The sequence below is a fragment of the Agelaius phoeniceus genome, chromosome Z (genome assembly GCF_051311805.1).
Source record: "Agelaius phoeniceus isolate bAgePho1 chromosome Z, bAgePho1.hap1, whole genome shotgun sequence".
Lineage (NCBI taxonomy): Eukaryota > Metazoa > Chordata > Aves > Passeriformes > Icteridae > Agelaius > Agelaius phoeniceus.
In genome coordinates, this window is record NC_135303.1 from 55,239,129 (window position 1) to 55,259,609 (window position 20,481).

Consider the following 20,481-nt stretch of genomic DNA (forward strand, 5'->3'; position numbering starts at 1 on the left):
ATATCCTTCTGATCTCTGAGAGAAGTAATTTATATGATCTAAATAAAATGTAGCAATGCTCTGTGAGATGCTTGGAAGCTGTTCATTTCCTTTCCTCGGCTCCTTTTCTTTCTCATTGCTCTTATTTTATAAAGAACATTTTAAAGAAGAGGTGGAATTATAATGCATAAACTTCAGGCAAAAGGTGTGGGTTTCTCTCTCATCTTTTTTGTGTAGTAAATTCTAAAATGAAATAACTACAATAACTAGATATGGAATTAAATTTTAAGTGATATAGTGTCATGGATAATTTCTTGATGTTTGTTCTTCCTGTTGAATGTATACCCAGTTTGTTTACAGAATTGAAAATCTTAAAGGATGCTCCGAGCTACAGTGTACATACCTATTTTGTTTTTCTTAATTGAGAATAATTTTGCTTATATTGTCATTAGGAGTTGATAATTAAATTTTCATTTTAATGTATTCATTGATATGTGGATTGTTTTATTTGGTTTTGTATTGCAGTTTGTTATTTTTTTCAAACCATTAAGCTGTCTTTTTCCAGGTGTGTGGTTTGTCATTATAAACTTTGTGTACCCAATAGAAAACTATTTTTCTAGAATGCTAATGACACTTCTAATAAGTATCATTAAGCTTCCAATATTTTGACTCTCAACATTTTCAATTAGTTTTTATTATGCAGCTGTCTCAGTACAAAAACTGTGTTTACTCTTTTATCAATATGACTTCACTTACTTGTGATTTTTCTCCAAAGCTAAGATTTTAAATACATGTTTAAGGCTTTTAGTGTCTAATCCAGCACTGAAAGTGCATGAACATATGCAGTCTTGTGTGTCAGTCAAGAGCAGCAGAGTGGAAGCACTCTATGTAAGCGAAATAATAGTATTGATCAGTCATGACATGGCACTGAGAATAAGGCTTTCATAGTTTTTTGTTTATAAAAAAGTTCCTCTATCTTTTCAGTGTACTTTTATTTTCCTTTTCAGATTCCAGGCTGTTGTTCCAATTGGCAAGTCTATCATTAGCTGAACTTGAAATATCATAGTGATGATGACTTAATGAAATTTTTCAAGGATAGGAAGACTAAAAATCTTAAACAAATATGTTGAAGTTCTTTAAGTCAAACACAACAAAATTCTGTATACCAACTCTGAATTCAGAAATACAGTTCTCTTTGGTTACATTCCTGGTGATTCAAAACAGACTAACACTGGGTTTTGTTGTACTGTCAGTCACTGAGTTTCTCATCTAGGGCATCTATTTTACAATAGAACTGTAGAATTTCTGTTTGCGTTAAGTAATGTTTGTTGATCATATGCAAACTAGTCCTGCCACTAATGCCTATTTAATATTTAGTTGTTACTTAAAGTCATAGAATCACTTAGGTTGGAAGAAGTCTCTAAGATGATCAAGTCCAACTGTAATTCTTGAATTAATGAAGTTTCTTTCTTGAAGGCCTGTGCAGCACAACCTGAGAAGCATCAGGCTTGTTGAGAATAAAGGAAGGAGATTATTTTTTTCATCTCCAAATTCACATTAATGTGATTTTGAAATGGTAGCTCTCAATTTTCTACACATCTATTTCCACAGAACACTGTGGCTCTGATAAACAAGCAGAGTGCTTTTCCTTCTGTAACACTCTGCAGTCAGCTTTGACAGTCATGCTTGTGCTCACTTTAGTCTCACTAGCTGAGTTACCAGCAGTAACTCAGCTGTGGTAACCTGTGCCTCAGTGAGGGGTATGTAGGCTCATTTTGCTTACACTGGATGCTTACTCAAATTAAATGCCTGCAGTGACATTCATGCTTATGTATTTTAACTGTTCTGTTATATAAGGCTGACAAAATTAAGTGTATTTGAAGTATATCTAAAATGCTGCAGCCATATCTCTTAATTGCAGAGCAGATGCAGCCTGTAAGGCAGTGAGCCCTACTCTGTCGTTCTTCTGAGAGATGATTAGAAAGGTCTGCTCTAGTTTGATAGTTTTAGGATGATTTTTTATCAGAAATTGCAGGAATTAGGAAGTGCTCAAGTGCACTATATGTAAATGAAATACTAAAGAGCTAAAATTAGCAAAGTAAATACGAAGATAATGAGAGGGAAGCCTTGCTCCTGGCAGTCCCAAACCTTTGTGAAATCCAAGTGAAATCAAATCATCAGTGCTTGAGTGTATTTTATGTATAAACTTTCAATCCTGCAATCAGATCCTTAATGAAGGAATTCTCCTTTCTCTTAATTTCTGTTAAAAAAACCATAACACGCTAATCCTTGATTAAATAGAACTTGGAATGTGTTTGGAAAAAAAAAAAACAGGTAAAAGCAGACCTGGTGAGTAATACAGCATTTATCAGATGCTGGACTGGTAAATCAGTAGAAGGGTAAATACACTTACAGGAAATTTATTCATTCCAAAATCTTCCCATAGGAAACATGTTAAAAAGATGGAGCCTGCTGTTTACATAATAGGGAGTAATTGTTAGCAATGCACAGGAATGGACAGCTTGTCAGGATATTGGCATTTGACTCACACTGCTCTTATTGTGAGGTACTTCTGTAAACTCATTAAACTCAAGTTTCTTTCAGGTGTTTTAAGAATAGCAACAATGAACACAGTTCAGAGGTACCAGCGCAGAACCATTGCCAATAGCAATTCTGAAGGCCACATACACACTGCTTGCTCAAGATAGGAATTTTTATTTTTGCTGGACATTTTTGCAAGCTGCAGAAGCACTTCAGTAACAGTATGAGCACTGAGGATGCACGTGATTCTTTTATTCCAAATCTGGTTTTGGAGCAAAATGCTAAATTATTTTAGGTCTTTGACCTGTGCAAACTATATATATTTTCATTTTTGTCCTCCTTTTGTATTTGAAGATTTTGGATTGCTCTTTGCAAAGTACTTTTATATTTTCAAAAGTGATGTAAAGTTTCTTTGAAGAAGCTGAAGTGGAAAAGGGTAAAAAGGTAGTGTTTGAGTACCCAAGGAATTCAGTTTGAGTACTACTGCCATTCTTCCCAGACTTTGAAGTGGTTATTGTTTGTGTACAGTGAAGAGGGAGAGCTCAGTCTAGTCAATAATTAGACTGGCACTTAAGGACAGATGCCATGGAGGGAAAAATTTTGGCTGCATATTCCTGCTCTTAACCCTCAGCAGGCTGGTTCAGTGAGCTAACTCAGTAGATTTTTCCTTCTAAGGAACCTGGTGGCAGCTAGCCATTAAATCAGTTTAGAAGTGGTGTGAAATTATAGCTTGGGGCTGCAGTGACATGTGCTTAATCTAGCAATGCCAGTTTAAATACAATCCCTAGATATCACGTCTTCTCAGTTCTCCTTTCTGCTTCCTCCCTTGCCCTCAGTTCTCCTGCATACATTAGCTCTCATTCTCAGAGCAGAGGGAAGGAAGTCAGAAAAGCAGCTTTTTACCTTGTTTTTAACTTTTCTTTTTTATCCTTTCCTTTTTCTTTTTTTTCTTTTTTCTTGCCTTCTTTTTCCTTTTTTTTTTTCTTTTTTCTCCCTTTTTTTTTTCTTTTTCCTTTTTTTCCCCTGTTATTTTCTTCTTTTTTTCTTTTTTTTTTAGTATTGCCCAGGGATGCCTGTTACAGTTTCTAATTAATTCAAATCCACCTTGACAGAGCTCAATGATTAACACCATGGTGGGGAACTACCCCCAAAAGTCCACCCCAGGACTGCCTCTCTATGAAGCTGTTTTTGTCATAGCATATTTTGCACTCAGGTGAAGTATCAGTGCACTTGCTTCTCCACACATAATTCATTTTGTGGGCCAGTTTAGTCACTTCTTAAAAATGCACACATTTATCCTTTGTCTTGTTTTTAGGGAATTATTTGGTAAGTGCTGGGAAGTACAGAAGCAGCACATGTAGTACTTGAAGTTGCTCTGCTTACTGAATGGGTCTGTTAGAAATTAAATAAGCAAGCTGGGTGCCTTGCTTCTGCTAGAAAGTAAGGAGGTAGGTGCCTGAGTTGCTTAGGAGGTACTATACATCCCACTGTTGCTCCTGACCTGTACATGTTTAAGCCAAACCACTCACATCGGGCTGCTGTTCTACTGAAAAAAGCATTAAGAAATTGTACTCTTTTTGGTGGACTTTTCTGCCTTCACCCTTGAGATACTAGTGTATGTAGGTGAGCACTGAGCATGTGACTGTTGAAATATAGATATGGTAACTCCTTTCAGGGCATACCTGGATATATATTTTCAAGATACAGGTGATGATTTCTAAGTGGTGGTCATGGATGATGTTTTTTTTGAAGCGATTTTTTTCCCCCCTCTGCTGTATAAAAACTGACATACAGTTTTTCCTCACCACAGATCATGTTTTGAAATAATACACGTGATCTGTTTTGATACTTATATAATATCTGTTCTAGGAAATTAATTTGAAAAAAAAAAGCTTTCCTTTTAGGTCTGAATTTTAATTCAAATACTTAATGATGATATTTTCTCAGCAGGAGGAAGACGAGTATTGCGGTGGTGCTGCAAGCCTCAATTTTTATTGACCAATTACCCCAAGCACAGCAATTTATAGCAGGAGCACAGTCAGTGTTTAAAGTTCACTGGGGCTTCAGCTTCCCCAGCCATAAAAGTAATTTATATCTATGTGAATACCACTGGTATTTTTTCCCCCTCAGCTTAACAAAGGAAGCCAGGGCAAGTACAAGATATCTCCTGCCTGCAGACACACAGGCTTTGAAGGGGCAGCTGGGATGGGGATGAGAATTCAGTTGGAGATGTCCAGGTGGGGCTTGGCTGGTGCTCCCATGGGCAGCATGTTGGATACCTCCTGAGTCTGTTACCTGCAGGCTTTAATTTGTATGGCACTACTGTCAAAATCATGGCTTTACAGAAAGGAGTGCCTGTGTTTGGTGTGAGTGTGCTTCATCATTTAGTTTAATGTAGGGAATCAGAGGTGCAGAGGGATTTGTGCTTTAGTCTGGGGGGTGGTGTGTGTGCATTGGTATTTGGAGTGGAACCAAACCTGATAAAGGATGTGTCTGCTGTGTGTGTGGGTGCAAGTCAGGCTCCTGCTATTTTGCAAAATCATCAAACAAGGAACACTTTGGGAAAGAACACTAAAGAGCTGTGGATTATGGGAATGCTGCTGAGCAAAAAGCCTCAATCTTTGTATGCCTTGTTTGTTTAACACTGGAGAAATAATAATACCGAATTTAATACTTAAAAGAAGATTTTATTCACTCTAAACCATTTAATGTTGTCCCATTGACAAGTAATACTTCAGAGATTCAGCAGAAAATCATTATGTTTATAAAAGCTTCCAATTTTCTTGCATTTCAGATCGCCTTTATTTTGCAATTCTCTACCAAAAACCAAAGAGTGGAGCTGCAAATACGCATTATTTCTGCATAGATGATGAACTTGTGTATGAGAAGTAAGTACCAAGTTAGGTTTTTTTTCCTTTTTTGACAGAAATAAATTAGTCAGAACAACAGCAGTGAGGAATTAGTCTTATTGGAGAATTAATTCCATGAGTTTGTTCTTCTAAGACTTCGTGCCATGCTGATTTATAGGCTTTTGAAGAGTTTCTTGCTTTCCCATCAGGATTTCTTAAAAACATCTTCAAAGCAGAAACTTTCATTGTACCCATTCTTGTTCGAAGACACAGAAACATGATACAGCCATATAAATTTAGAAGTGCACATTGTACTGCCAGACTAAAAGGGGTGTCTTTGGTTCCTCATGTATTAAGTGGAATGTCTGAACTTCCTAGAATCAGAGAAGAAAATGGCAAAGTCAATTCAAGCCTTTATGAGCTGACAATGGATATATTATTTCCCCTGTAGTGAACAGTGTTTGTCTTTTACATGATGTGGAATGTTGCTAATTCTTCAAATAGTTTTGATCAAGGGCATGCTTGCTGGTTTTTAGTACACTAATAAATCTTTATTCTCTGTGTTCACTTTTCTCTAGCACAAGTTGCCTTCTTTTAAAGTAAAGCTTATGAGGTCCTCTTTAAATAGAATTTAAAAACTTTTGTCACAGAGTGATACAGTAGTGAGAAATAGTTCTTAAAGTCTGGGGTATTGGTTTCAAATGGTGCTGTGTGTAAAATAAAAAAAATGTCGTCCATGTTTAAGATGACAAAACATTTCCTCCAACAAAACAGTATGTATTTATGTAAGACAGTATGCTTGTTTTTAGAATGATGTATGTATATCACACGTATATTATTACTCCTTGCTTTGTGCATCTTTTTTTAAAAAAAGGTATTTTACAGGGTCATGTACAATTTTTCTCCTTTCTTCTAACAGTTTCTATGCAGACTTTGGACCACTCAATCTGGCAATGGTCTACAGATACTGCTGCAAGCTAAATAGGAAATTAAAGGTAATTCTTGGGTTTTTGATTCAAAAGCCAATTATTACTGGCTTTTTAAAAAGCAAAAACAAGTAGGCCAACATTTCTTTTGTTGCTATTGTTCAGGTGCTTTCCTGTTTTCCTAACCCAGCTGAATTCTGAATATGAGTGCCATATTTTAGTGAGGTGAATTTAGGGAGGAGGAGGATCAGGGTGGAAAACTCACTTATTCATTCACTCACTCACTTACAGAAGATACACAACTATCATTAAGCTTCTAGAATATCAGTTGCTGAATTAATACAGGAAAAGCTTTTTTCCTGGAATTCTGTCATATTGGCAATCGGCCCGTATTGAGTGAGCTTGAAGGTGTAGTGCTATGTTTTTATTTGAAATTATTTTTGTTTGACTTGGTCTTCTCTTCTGATGCTGACATTCTTCAATAATGAACAACATTTGATATTTAGTAGCATTGATAGCATTGGCCTGAAGGAGGCTGCTCTGCTTGTACTGCAGATTATTTTCTCTTACAGGAGCTGAGTAATTTTTGGGATTGGGCTTTTGATAAAGCATAGTGTGTTTAAAACGGATTTCTTAAATTAATTAACACAACTTACTACAAGTTAGTTGACCTTTAGTAGATGTTGGAGTATAAAACCTGTTTGGCAGATAAAAAAGCTTATTTTTGTTAATGTCAATCATGGTTTGCCTCTTCAAAACTACTTAGATCTTTAAACTGCCACTGAACTGTAAGAAGTAGGAAATATACAGCACATAATAGGAGGGTATTTTTTTTTTAAATTCCTTGATGTCTGTCACAGATGATAGTTTGCAGAATTCAGACTTGCTTTATTATTCTTCAGGTTGTAGAAGCAATTGACACCCATGGGTGTGATGTTGCTGCTCAGTTCTTACAGGGGCACTAGCAGAATTGTCTCTGGCTAAGCCTGAGATAAACCTGTTTAGTGGTCCAGACTGGGAGGTGGTAAACTCCCACATGGGTAATTGTGTTCATTAGAGATGAGATTCTCTGATTTTTGTATATTGGGTGCTCTGAAGCAACAAAATAATTGCTTCTATGTTATAGTCCCTTTCCATGTCTTGTGTCTGACATGTTAGGCTTTCTGAGAACATATTTCTGCTACTGATCTGAGGTTTTGTCTTGAATGCATTGAATCTGGTATCTTGAAGAGGTAACATTGCTATTTAAATTAATAAAATAACATTTTATGATAGCTTAGCAGTTGATCAAAGTGGGCAGTTTCAAGCACATCAGAATTTATTTCAAGGGCTAGTTAGGGGATAACAGCCACCACACGTGTGTGTCCTTTCTATTGAAAATACCATTCCACCCACATTCTAAGACACATGGAGAAACTGTATGCCAAGCCAAGAAGACACTTAAAAAAAGTATGTATGATAAAGTTTAGAAATAATTTCAATATATTTTAATCTAAGCATGGTTCTGATCCTTAGAAACAAATACTAGTGGATTTATCTACATTTGAGTTTGAAAAATGAACAAAAAGGTAAAAACTCTGATTTTAAAATTTTTGCAACTTTAATATACTTGTGTTGCTTCTGAGAATGCCTCTTTCTGTTCTCATAAATGGCTATCTGTTACATAAGGCTTGAAGTAAAAAACGCAAACTAAAAATACAAATGTATTTAAGAAGAAAAACAAAGTATTTCAGTAATTTCTATCAAAAATTATTTCGGCTGGATACTGGGAAAAATACTGGAAAAATTTAGTTAGGGATGCAATACAGTTTTCCAAAGCTTCTGAGGGACTACTCCACAGTATTTTTGGTTCTCTGACTACAGCTGGATGAAAGGAGGTAAACAAACTCTTGCATTTCTCTGATTTTATAAAATAAGGTATAAAAGGTCTAAAATGCAAAATCATAATCTTGTTCATTTCTTGATACAGTCATTTTCATTGATAAGGAAGAAAATAATTCATTATACTGGCTTTGATCAGAAAAAGCAAGCAAATGCTGCATTCCTCATAGGCTCCTACGCAGTAAGTATTTAAATTTTTACAACAGCTGCTGATTGTGTTCATTTTTTATACTCAATTTTTAGAACAGCAAGATAAAAACAATTCTTTTCTCTTGAATAATCATCCTACTAATGTAATTATAGTAATGAGGCACATAATAGGAGAGTTTCTAAGGTCCAAAATATATGTTAGTGAAGTTATATGATTTCAGGCTTTTTCCTTCCTACTGCCAATTTTGTTCTTAAGAAATAAGAACATTGCTGAAAAGAAACCAGTTTTAAAATTTTCATTTAGAAAAAATCATTGCTTCTTGAAGTTTTGCATTTCCCCAACCACACAACTTCTTTTCTTTTTTTATAATAGAAACATAGTATTTTGCTTGAAGTGTAATGTATCATTTGCCCAGTGCACGTTTACATGAACCTCTCCTTCCCCAGCTGCTTCTTCTCTCGTACAAAGTAATCTCTTCCATTTATCTGGGAGAAGCAGTGAGAATGTGTGATGGGTTTAGAGCCTGTCTAAAAGCTGGGAAGATACAATGTGGCTGAGAAGGTACTAAGCCAAACCTGTGGCTGCAGAGTAAAGGACTGGCTTTATACCACAACTGCATGTGTTTGGTACATGGAAAGGTAGTCAAGAAATAAAATGTTGAATTCTTCAGGCTGTAAGCTGTGATGCACCATATTCAGGTTCTGTTTTGACTTTTAACACATCTTGGTTGTAACCATTTCTCTTGTTTACTGAGGAATAAAATGAAATAAAAGCTATGCCCTTTTTGATGTTGGAGATTTGAGATTGGTTCATGTAGCCTTATGTTATTCCTATTTATTGGCTGCAAAGGCTACACAGTACTTTCTGTGATGCAGGCAGTCTCCTTGCTGCCTCCCTGCATCATGCAGGATGTCCGTTTTCTGTTCCCTGGAGTTTCTCTGTTGTCTATATTGTATAGCACTTTTTACAAATTGAGAACTAAATTTCAAAACATGTCACTCTTGGTATTTGAATTGGGAATGTTGTTGTAGTCCTGTGCAATCTTAAACTGCATGGAGACTGGAAATATGAGGAATTAAGCTTGTTTGCCATTAAGGAATTATGTTGACAAAACAGCTGCAGCTTTTAGGAAAACTACTTCTTCGTAATTACTTGATCATAATTGAGGTCCAGAGAGCGAGAGGGGCCTGGCTTCAGTTATCAGCCATTATTTGGAAAAAAATGGGTTTTGTTTTTTCCTACACTCTTCTAAATATGTGTAGTAGTAACATTGTGTGGCACAGCAGCTGACATTCTGAGCAGAATTTTGGTACAGAAGGTTAACTAATGGCAAAACAATCTAATAGGAAAAAACTGTGGTTGACTACGCAAAAGTATACAGAAAACCTGAAATAAATCTTATTTTTGATCACCTGGTAGCCCTACCATGTCACAATAATAGCATGCAAGTGAAGGTAAGTTCTTCAACAGTCTTGAATAAAATATTAATATGTATGGTTTATGACAATCCAAAGCACAGTAATTAGAAATGGAGGTTGTTGTACAGATGAATAGGCAGTTTCTGCTTTAGAGAGCTGCAGTGAAGGAAGCGGGAGTTGAGAGTAAAGAAAGGATGCTTGCTCACAGAGAGATGATGACTGCCTGGTCAAGGCATGTGGTAGGGCTAGTTGCAGACACGTGGCATATGGCAAAAAAATATGGCAAAACCACCATTGTTCTCAGAGTCTGGAGACGTGCTTATGTTACTGTATTGTACACATTGAGTATTTGGCAGTTTCCCTGAAAGGCCTATGGGAAAGTGAAACACAGTACTAGTATCAGTCATATGTAGGCATGTCTATCTTGCAAATTTGCAAGTCTAAGATTGTGAGCTAGCTCTAGCTAGATGCTGATTTTCTTTCCAGTGCAATACGTTTTGGCTTTGATACTGCTTTTTCTTTACAGTAGGGTAGAATTTCTTCCTAGTTTCTTGTAGGAGGGATTCCACTGAAGAAAGATCACAGAAGAAAAACTATGCCCCTAAGGACTTTTTTTTCCCATGGCATTCTTTGATGATCTTTCATGAAGAGGCAAGCTTAATTACAGAGCTCATTGCTCAAGTGTTCACACATATTTGTCCCATATTTTTGCTTTCGGTAGGGAGAATTGGATTGTTGTCTGTGGAGCAAGCAATGATATGGGATCTGTTCAGAATGCCTGATAAACATGTGTATAAGCATATTTCATGACTGAAAGGAAATATCGATGACTTCTTTATTTAAAACATATGTAGGCTTAAGTGTCTACCTTCTTTAGTTTCAGAATACTTTGCTTTTTGTTGAAGATCCATCCAGATACTGGTCAAATCTTTTAAGGAGTTTTTCTATAATTTTAGTTAATCAGACTGTGTCATGTTAGTAATACTCTTTGTTGCTTGAGCTGATTGTCATAATTTATTTTCTGATCTTACAGTGTAGGTTGTAGGTTGATACTGTATTTTGTTTTCTGTGGATTGAATATGTTTTCTTACTTGATTCTATTTATTTAGCTTCATGGTAGGTTCCCATTTCAACAGGGTTGAGGAGCTCTGTGGGTAAGCAATGCCTTATCTTGAGGGAGTTCTGGTTCATTCAAGGAAGAGCAAGGAAGTAGAAAGGGAACGTGGTCTTTGCAGATTTGTGCAGACAAAAATAGTGCTTGTCTACTTTGGTTGAAAGTTGTTTGAAAAGCACAGTTTTGGGGTGCTCTGTAGGTGCAGGTGCTATAAGTTACTTGCTAGGAATAACAAGGAATAACAGCAAGGTTTTCAAGAATAGCAAGGCACAGTGAGTCTGTGTAATTTCTGGTTTTGTTATCTTTTGGGTTTTTTTGAAACACAGTTACAGTTAAGCTATAAAACTGTAATGAACTGTATATGACTAGCTCTCCTCTGGGACTTCTATGTCCTCATAAATGTTCAACTTCTGGGCATGTCTTTTCAAAGGCTTGTTGACCGCAAACTTGTATTCTTAAACAAAATATTATAACTTCTGCTTAAAGGAATTGCAATATATTAGCATGATTTATAATTTGTCATCTTTTGTTCAAATGTATATGTGTGTGTATATATATCATGTGGGGATATGCTCCTACCACTAAGGCAATTATGAAAGTCTTCATTAACTGTGGTGTGGTAAGGGCAGCTGTTAGTGTTCTTGTTTTCAAGCAAAGTCTGTTCTCAGTCTTTTCTTCACAGTTGATGTGTTTTAATGTTTCCCCCATTCCCGTTCACCTAACTTGTCTTTCTTTCCTCTTCAGTGGAGATAGTTTATGAACTCTCCAGACTACATACTTCTTTCTCCCCCCTCCTGCATCTCCTGCTTCCTTCCAGGTGTACTTTGATGTGACAGCACAGCCTAACTCAAGCTCTTCAGTATAACATGGCCTTAAGATTGAAGAATTAAGTTTACAAATACATTATTGTATATGTAGTTTTAGAATAAAATACTAGTTTATTAGAGTAAATCTTAACAATTTAGACCTTAATCCCTTTATTGTTCATCTTTCATCTATTTTAATTCTGTATTTCATTTCTAAATGTTTGCAGACATCATGGGAATAATATTCTTCTATGCAGGTTAGCAAAAATTTGGCACATTCAGCCACACAAAGGGTAGCCAGAATTCAATGTGTTGGGGTTGAATGTTTACACTTTATTTGGGTGGAGGGGGAAAAGGGAAAGAAGGGGGGTGGGGGGGAAGCTTTGTTCTTCACCTTTTAAAGAAAAATCTTTTCCTTGAAAGCTATCTGCACTGTTCAGGCCTTACCACACTACCAAAGCAGCAGTGGTCTTCTGAGTTGATATCTACAGTGGCTTCTCTTGATTTTCACCAGGACTTGGCTGTGGGTGAGGAAAGTCTGCTTCTTCCATCATTGCTCCTTCTATATTACGAAAGAAAATGTACCCTCTGTGCCCTGTCCACCCAATTCCCAAGCTCCCCCCTCTCCCCTTGGCTACATTAACTTAGTAACAGTGTTTTTTTTCTCAGGCCTGGCACTAATTATGTACTTGGAGGGTGACCCTTCCAGGGTACCGCCCCATGAACTGCTGTAATTCAGGTCACCTTCTCCAGGACTCATCTCTGTACTTTGTCTATTTTCTCATCTTCTTTCTTCAGGGTAAGCAGCGTTTCCTTCATCCGTTCTAATCCATAGTATTGGGTTTTTGCCTTTTCAATTTGTTAGTATCCTTCCTAGTTGTGGGCCTAATGCTGGGTAGAAGCTGGAGGTTGGAGAATCAATTGGCACCCACTGCTGTGATGTTGAACTGTTCTGTTCTTAGTATGACACTTGCAGAATTATCTCTGGCTAAACCTGAGATAAACCTTCTAGTGATCCAGGCTGGGTGGTGGTGAATGGATAACTGTGGCAGTGCTCAAATTTAGAGTGGGTAAACCATGTTTACCCTCAGCTATGTTTTGGTGAGAGGTGCTTGATGAGCAAGTGGCAGAGACAAGATGGACTAAGTACTGACCTTTCATTTAAGCAGAAGTTACCTGGAGTCTTGGCTGTCTCTGAGTTTGTGTCCTCTAAAATGCTACCTTCTCTGAGTTGTATTTGGGAAATCGTGATTAATCTTCACAGCAGCAGCTTTTCCTGCTGTTGGTACTAGGTTCTATTCCAGTATGCTCCTACAAAACTGCTTGTCTCCATAGGAGAAGAAAGGTTGTTCTTTTGGAGGTCCCTCACTCTATACCCTTAGGTTGCTTCCTTATCTGGCATAAAATAGTGATGTGCCCAATCCAATCAGTTCAGGGTTTTTTATACTTTCCTCTGCTGTTTAAAAGGTAATTGGAGGTTTCTTGCTTTTGTTTATGATGAACAAAGAGAGTTGCCAGAGACAGGCAGTTATTCACTCTCTGTCTCTTTTATCCACTTAATGACTGTGTTTCTGCTAGTGATGAAACTGTTGGCTGCATGCATTTCTTCACTACAGTACAAATACAGGAAGCTTTTTGTTCTAATAAACTTCTATTTTAATTTTGCAACATCTAACATTTTGTCCTAAGGAAATTGCTAGAAATTTAATTCTACTAACTGAGTAGTATATCCAATTGAGGTTTTAATGAAATAAAATATTTAAGACTTTAAAGTTATAAAACCTGTATGAGCTTGTGTTTGAGTCTGGTCACACACAGCAGTTACTTGCATTTGTTCAGAATGGGTTTAATTGTTTGCTGCTTACAGCAGTTCAGGCCCTCTTGGAAGAGTGACATTTTTGGAACAAAGTTGTATCACATAAAATTCACTTGAAAGCAGTTTAAAATTATTTATCTCATTATTTTCTGGCTTCACAGTAAGCATAGTTGGTAAAATATATGATTTAGGTAGCAGCCTTAAGCAGATTTTTCATTTGAGGGTGAACAGGTGGATAAACATGATTGTATTGAGCACATCATAGATATGAATTTAAAGTGCTGTTTACAGACTTGAGTTGATATAGTTTCTAACAGTAAAGCTTCTTTGAATAGCCTATTTAATTTTCCTAAAAAAGAAGCAAGTTATGTCATAGATTATTATTACTAAACATGTCTTGTTTTATATGCAGCATTATTATTTTACTTGGCAGTGCCATGTATTGAAAGTTAAGATGCCTTTTTAAACCAGAGAATCATTTCCCTTTCTACCAGGAATACTTTGCATCCTATTGTGAATATCATTCCAATGATTATAACTCCAATCTCTGAAATGGTTGCTTGAAAAATAAGGCTGGATTGAAAACACTAATGAATCAGATGAAAACATGGCTTGCTAAAAGCTCTCATTCTCTGGTCGATTTTAAATGCTCCTAAATAAAGACTGGGTCACCTAATCCTACAAACCCTTGTATTTCATTGAGTGAACTTGAAGGCAGCTGTTTGACTGCACAGCACTGTTAGCAGGAGGAGTGCTTGAGTGCACCTTTCCCAGTGTTCAGTGCTTGGATGGTTCTTGACCATTCACAGAGGGGCCTGTAGTTCCTTAATTAGAAACAGATGTCCTAAATGGAAAGGATTATTAGAGCATTGTTAGTAGTTCAACTGCTAATAGCAAATTCCTGGCTATATGTTGAAGTTCAGTAGTATATATTTTTGTACGCATAAAATTTATACGCATACATTTACAAATGATTACAAATATATACAAATGTATATATTTGTAATCAATATATAATGTATATATATCTGTATACAAATGATTGCAGATTGTGATAAAATTATATGTTTGACTTGAAAGATATCAATTCCTTATAGTAACAATTTTCCTGAAAGGTACTTAAGTAGAAGATTTCTAAAATATTTTAAGGCTTTTTCTGTTTGTATTTGTGTCTGTATAGATATGTATGTATTCTCCTATCTGCACTTGAATATGACTGTAGGAAAATTCTAAAAGCTGAACCTGTAGATGCATGCTGCATTGACTAAGCTTTTTTGAAAGAAGGCCTTTTTTTTTTTTCCAAATATTTCCCTAACTGCAGGAAAGAATCCTCTTGGGAAATAATTTTAAAATTCTAATAGTCTTTTCTTCATTTGTATACACACAGAAGGATAAAAATTATCCCAGAGAGTGAATGCTTCTGCTAAATAACCTCTAATATCATTGCTTTAAATTTAGTTTAAAAATTATATCTTTTTAGTTGTCATTTTTGTTGGTTGCTTTATTAGCATTAACCTAAGAAAACAACTTTATTGGTGAAAGTTTTCATCATCTTAGAAAGCACAGCAGAAACATAAATTGTAATCAGCATCTGGACAAATTAGTTTCAGTTGTTGTATATTTTGATTTCTGGAGTTTGTCTTCTCTCATTTCCTCTCCTTCCCCCAGTACATACCTCATTAATTTACAAATATATCTTTGTTTTGTTATTCATCAAATCAACATTTCCATTCTTTTCTAAAACTTCAGTTTTCAGTTTTTCTAAGACTTTCAGTTTTCTAAAACTTCAGTTCTGCTTGCTGCCTTAGAATGTCCTTCTCTCTTGCAACGCTTCTGTCTGCTACAGGTGTTTGATCACTACTACTTTCTCTTTCCCGTTTATTTGCTTTCTTTAGTACTTTGTTCGCTCACATCATTCCAATGAAATTGTTCATCTTTAAGGCTTCCCTGGCCTCCTCCAGGTCAGAAACAGTATTATATTCAGTTTTACATAGATACAGATGTGTCAAAAATATTTTTTAACTGAATCTTTCTTTAAATGCTAATACTGCATTTTGGTTCACTTCATGGAGCAGTGTAGGAGCAATCCCAACAGATAATGGGCATTCAGTCTGCAGGAACAGACTAAACTCAGCTGTTAAGCTTAAAAGCTGCTGGAAGTTTTATATAGTAAAGATGTCAGATCTGCAGTGCTGGCTCTCTGTCTCTCTGTCTACTGATGGAATTCTTTTGGTGCAGACCATTTCCTGATGCAGATGTGTGGCCTCTGCTGCCTTGACATCTGTTGCTTCTCTGAGCTTTGCTATTTCAGTCTTACCTGTTACCATACATGGAATTTGATTAACCCCAACCTAAAAGCAGGCCCCACCCATGTTTAGCCTTCATCCAGCCTTGGTTACATCCAGGATTTCTAGCTGTGTACTCCCTTAACCTGTGACAGAAATTGATTATGTCTCCACTTTGACTATCACAGCTTCTTGTGTTGTGTTACTGCCAAGATACTTTCCTTGTGAAGTAATTATCTGTTTATGGTCTTTCCCATTATATGTGAGTGTCATTCTTCCCTTTTGAAGCACTCTATACCATTGCACTCATCCAGCTATTCTCATACTAACCTAATTTTTTTGCAAGCACTTTCAACTGAGTACACTATCTGACCATTTCATCAAATGCTGTCTCTGCAGCTGTTCCCTTGTTGTGTCTTTTGTGTGTGTGGTAGTGTCATAGCTGAGTGTAGCAGGATTTCTCTTTGTTTCAGAATAAGTTTTCTTCTTCAGTAAATATGCTGTATTTTGCTTCAGTTGAACAATACAAGTTGTATTTTTGCTTTGCAAAATCAGTTGGGTTTTTTAAATGTCCTTGTATGGAGGAAGTGTTCTTATGTAGCTTTGTTAAGAAAAGTCCATACACATATGGATGGACGGATGGATGGGTGTTGTTGTTATGCATGTATGTTATGTATGTTAAAAAGGTATTTCTAGCAGTTTCACTGGTAATGTAATTTCAGAAGCAGGATCTGTGCTTGAGAGCTAACATAATAGAACTAACTAACTTATTTTAATACAACACAGTGAAATGAGAAAAAATTCTCTCTTGCAGCTGTTACACTTGTAAACAAATGCTTCTGCATTCTGTCTTGTTTCCTTTAAGAAGCTGGTAGCTCAGAAAGGCCAAGGATTTCTCTCATACCTCAGCTGAGCTTTTATACAAGCTTACAAAATCACGTAGTATTAGTTGCCTTTCTATTTGCCTGTGGTACGATTAGTGCTCTGTATACTACACAGTGATAGCACTTAAGTCCAGTTGGACATTAGGAGGAATTTCTTCACAGGAAGGGTGAAGGATTGATTAAACATTGTAATGGCCTGCCCAGGGAGATGGTGGACAAGCTGTTTAAGGGAAGACTGGACATGGCACACAGTGCCATGGTCTAGTTAACATGATCATGTTTGGGCAAAGGTTGGACTAGAATGATCTCAGAGATCTTTTCCAGCCTAATTGATTCTGTGATTCTTTAATCCAGTTTTTTCCAGGTGACTCATTTCTGGCTACAAACCCTGTCTAATTACTGTCTGTTTTTTTAATTCCATTTCATGTCTCGGGTTTGTAAGTTTTTCAGGAACAGGGCTCTCTTCCTGGTAAACAAGAAGGGCTTGATGTGTATGGTTGCTAGCAATATGTGTTCACTGTCCTGCAAGATGCAAATTAGGACTGTAGCAAAGCATACAATTTGAAATTTCTTGGAAGATAACCTTTACATCCAAATCAGGCAATGAATGTTTGTAGAATAAAAAGTGAATTTTGCTGTCAGAGGCTAAGCTATTCATTATACTTGGGGAGGCTTTTGAAGTATCTTTTCTATTTTGAGTGTATACTTGCAAATATAAATGCAGAAGTCGCTTATCTCTCCCCAGTGAAAGCACACACACACAAAACATGCAGTTTTCATTACTTAGCTATGTCTCAAGATTTATTTTTCTCTTTTCTTCTGCCAATTTCAAGGGAAGAATGCTCTGAAAATACTTAACGCACTAATTGAATCAGGAAAATCAAAGGGGTCACCTGTTGGCCATGTCTGCTTTAGCTGTCTCTTTAGATTGTGTTTCAGGCTGGGTTTGTTTGTTAGGTTTTTTTAGCAACATCTGTTCTAACTCTTGTTTTCTGTGTGTGTATGTGGAGAGAGGATGTTTAAGGTATGTTAAGCCATTTGTTGAAACTGGCCTTGCGGCAGCATCAAAGAAATTTGAAAGGCAATGCCAACATTTTAAAGAAAAAATGTCCAGAGCAACAGAAAGTAAATACACCATGCCTTGATTTTTGGAAGATATTTAATTAATACTCATGAGGATTTTTACTTTCAAATATCTCTAAGGGAAAATGTCATTAGTATAAAAGAAATAAATAATTTCACTGAAAATTAGTGAAAAAACCCACAATTTTCTGTAGAGTATTAAAGCAAATTCAAAGAAAAAGTATTAACTTGAAATTACTCAATATTGACCTGTTAATGACAGCTTGTTATTAACAGTTGTTACCTCCTGGCCATGCTGGGGATGGTGTTTAATGGTATTTGAAGAAGAGATATGCAAAAAAGAGGAGTTTTAGGTATTCTTTAAGGAGACCTTAGTGTTAAAGGCTATCCAAGAGGGATCAGACATGTTGTGATGGAAGACCATACGGATATTTCTCGTAAGTTGGTCCTTTGTGAATTCTTTTCTGAGTGTTTTTGACAGTAGAAAGTTCGATTCATTCTGTTCATAGTATTTTGCTTCTGAACCTATTTGTTTGTTTTTTTTCTTTTTGTTTTCTCTTAGTTTATGACATCTGGATTTAGTTTTACTGGATATTGCCCCAGAGGTGCAAAAGAGGAAGTACAGAATTTGGATTAATGTAAATGTTCTGTAGGAAGATCAAACATAAATAACTGTTTTAGTCTTGTCTGCTGTGTGTATCCACAATTTGTGTACTAGATGATAGCTTTACTGATATCTCTTCAGGTTTTTATGTTTTGATTTACATCTTAAAAGCTTATTTTAAACAAATTTACAAACTGGTGAAGCTGAGTCATAGTAGAAATGTAAGAATTCAGTTGAACAGGAGCCTTTTCACTGTAGTCTATAGCTGAACAACTCCTGCGCAAATCTATAAAGATTGTTTTAAAATATATATTTCTTTAGATTGACAAGATTTTTTATTGTTTATGTTAGTTTTATTGTTGCACACTTGAAACATTTGTTCTTGATTCCACTCTTTTCCAGCACTTCTGCACTCTGTGATAATTAATTATGCCTTCTGTAGTAAACAAATTACTTGAAATTATTGAAGTCTGTCATAAAATAATCTTTTTCCTTTTCTGTCTTTTTCCAAAAATAGATAATATACCTGAGAGAATCCCCTGAAGATGTGTACAGGCTTATATTGTCAGGAAGTGTTTCATATCTTCCTTTCAGGTAAATAACAAGTTGATAGAACTTTCGGTACCTTGATATTTTGAAGAAGAATGTAACATTTTTCAGTACTAATTTCTGCTGTGTTGGTTTTCTGGGGTTTTATTTTATTTTGTTTTGTTTTGTCAACTCATTGAGCTTTTTAATCTTCCTTATTGCTTCTCACTTGGCAGTCTGATTTTGTGCCAGTATCTGATAGTTAAACATATCAAAATATCTGTCATTCACCACAGAGGGCTTGCAATACTTAATAGCATTCTTTATCACAAGGCAGTATTTGCAGATTGCTGCACATATTTGGCAAGTGGGAAGTTGTCATCAGTGTATTCCAGGAGCCATCTCTGTTGCCTGTGCCCTACTGTGCTATGCCTCCAAAACCTATCGGAGTGGTTGCAGTTCCCTGTGAGGACCATGGCCTAAGAATGTGAGGCTGCTTCCATCTGACTATAGAAGGCTTTATCCATTTGTTCCTTCTCATCAGGTGGTCTGATACACGTGCTACTATGATGTCACCTTTATGTGTCCTTTCTTTGACTTGAGTAACATTCTATTATTTCTGTCTCCTCCTAATTTCTGCCCTTTTTCTCACTGATTCATAAGGAAGGAAAGGATAGAAAAAATTACTAGAGATAGCTATCCAGGTTCTTCAAAATTCTTCTTCATCTCAGCTGAAATTTGAACATGAAATGTTTTCTAATGGTTCTCTGGTTTAGATTCAGTTTAATTAATTTATTTACTTCACTATAGTATTCCTGTAGAATTCGTAATCTGCAGTGCTTATGAAATTTTATAATGGTCACATACTAAGAACATGCAATTCCTGTATCAACAGAATTAAAAAACTTGTCATTGAAAGGAGCTGTTTTAATGAAACTAGTTTCTCCTCTTGTGTAAGCATTAACTATTTATGCTTCTTAAGGAAAATATTTTATTTACTAAGGAAAATATTTTATTCTATTTTATTATATTTACTATAATTTATTGTATAATTACTATTAGATTTATATATTTACTATATTTACTAAATATTTTAGTATAACAGTGCATGTCAGAAATTGAACATTTTTACTAACAGTCCATGTCAGAAATTGAACATTTCTGCTTTACAAAAACTGTAGCTGGAGTAATCTTACTGTTGTATCTGTTAATAGAAGTTATTTTATGTTGTTATTCTTGTAAGATTCAATGTATGGGAAATGAAGTAATCATTTGATATAATTATTTCAGTTTAATAATCATTACCTTGAAGTAATTTTAAAAGGTGTTTTAGAGAAGTATCTTCAATTGCTTTCACTTGGATTAAAATACAATAATTATGTTTTGGTCATTGTATCTTATAGGGATGCTTCCTTTGGTACTTGCAGTTTTCATCTAACGTTACTGGACTGTTTTCATGCAATAAACAAGGTCAGTAAATAAATATTTTACACATTTCAAAAAAGTAGCTAAATGTTGCCCATCAGAAGAAGAAGGCTTAGGAAACTAGGATCCAATTAAAGCTGTGAACTAGCAGATCTGCTGATTGTTGCCTAGTTTACTATGCATTACGCATT

General features: G+C 35.8%; 1 protein-coding gene across 10 annotated transcripts in view; it reads left to right on the top strand.

The window, feature by feature from the left end:
- Nucleotides 1-20,481, top strand: part of CDC14B (cell division cycle 14B) — a 44,205-nt gene that overhangs the window by 2,869 nt on the left and 20,855 nt on the right. For 9 of the 10 annotated variants that reach the window (XR_013179797.1, XM_054652289.2, XM_054652292.2 and 6 more), the window contains exons 2-6: nt 5,315-5,408; nt 6,289-6,364; nt 8,265-8,357; nt 18,855-18,931; nt 20,269-20,335. Coding sequence is in view for 9 of the 10 variants with exons in the window: in XM_054652289.2 (XP_054508264.1) it covers nt 5,315-5,408; nt 6,289-6,364; nt 8,265-8,357; nt 18,855-18,931; nt 20,269-20,335 (407 nt within the window). In the remaining variant the exon portion in view is untranslated. The remainder of the gene's footprint in view (nt 1-5,314; nt 5,409-6,288; nt 6,365-8,264; nt 8,358-18,854; nt 18,932-20,268; nt 20,336-20,481) is intronic. The other variant, XM_077171268.1, reaches the window with a different exon arrangement.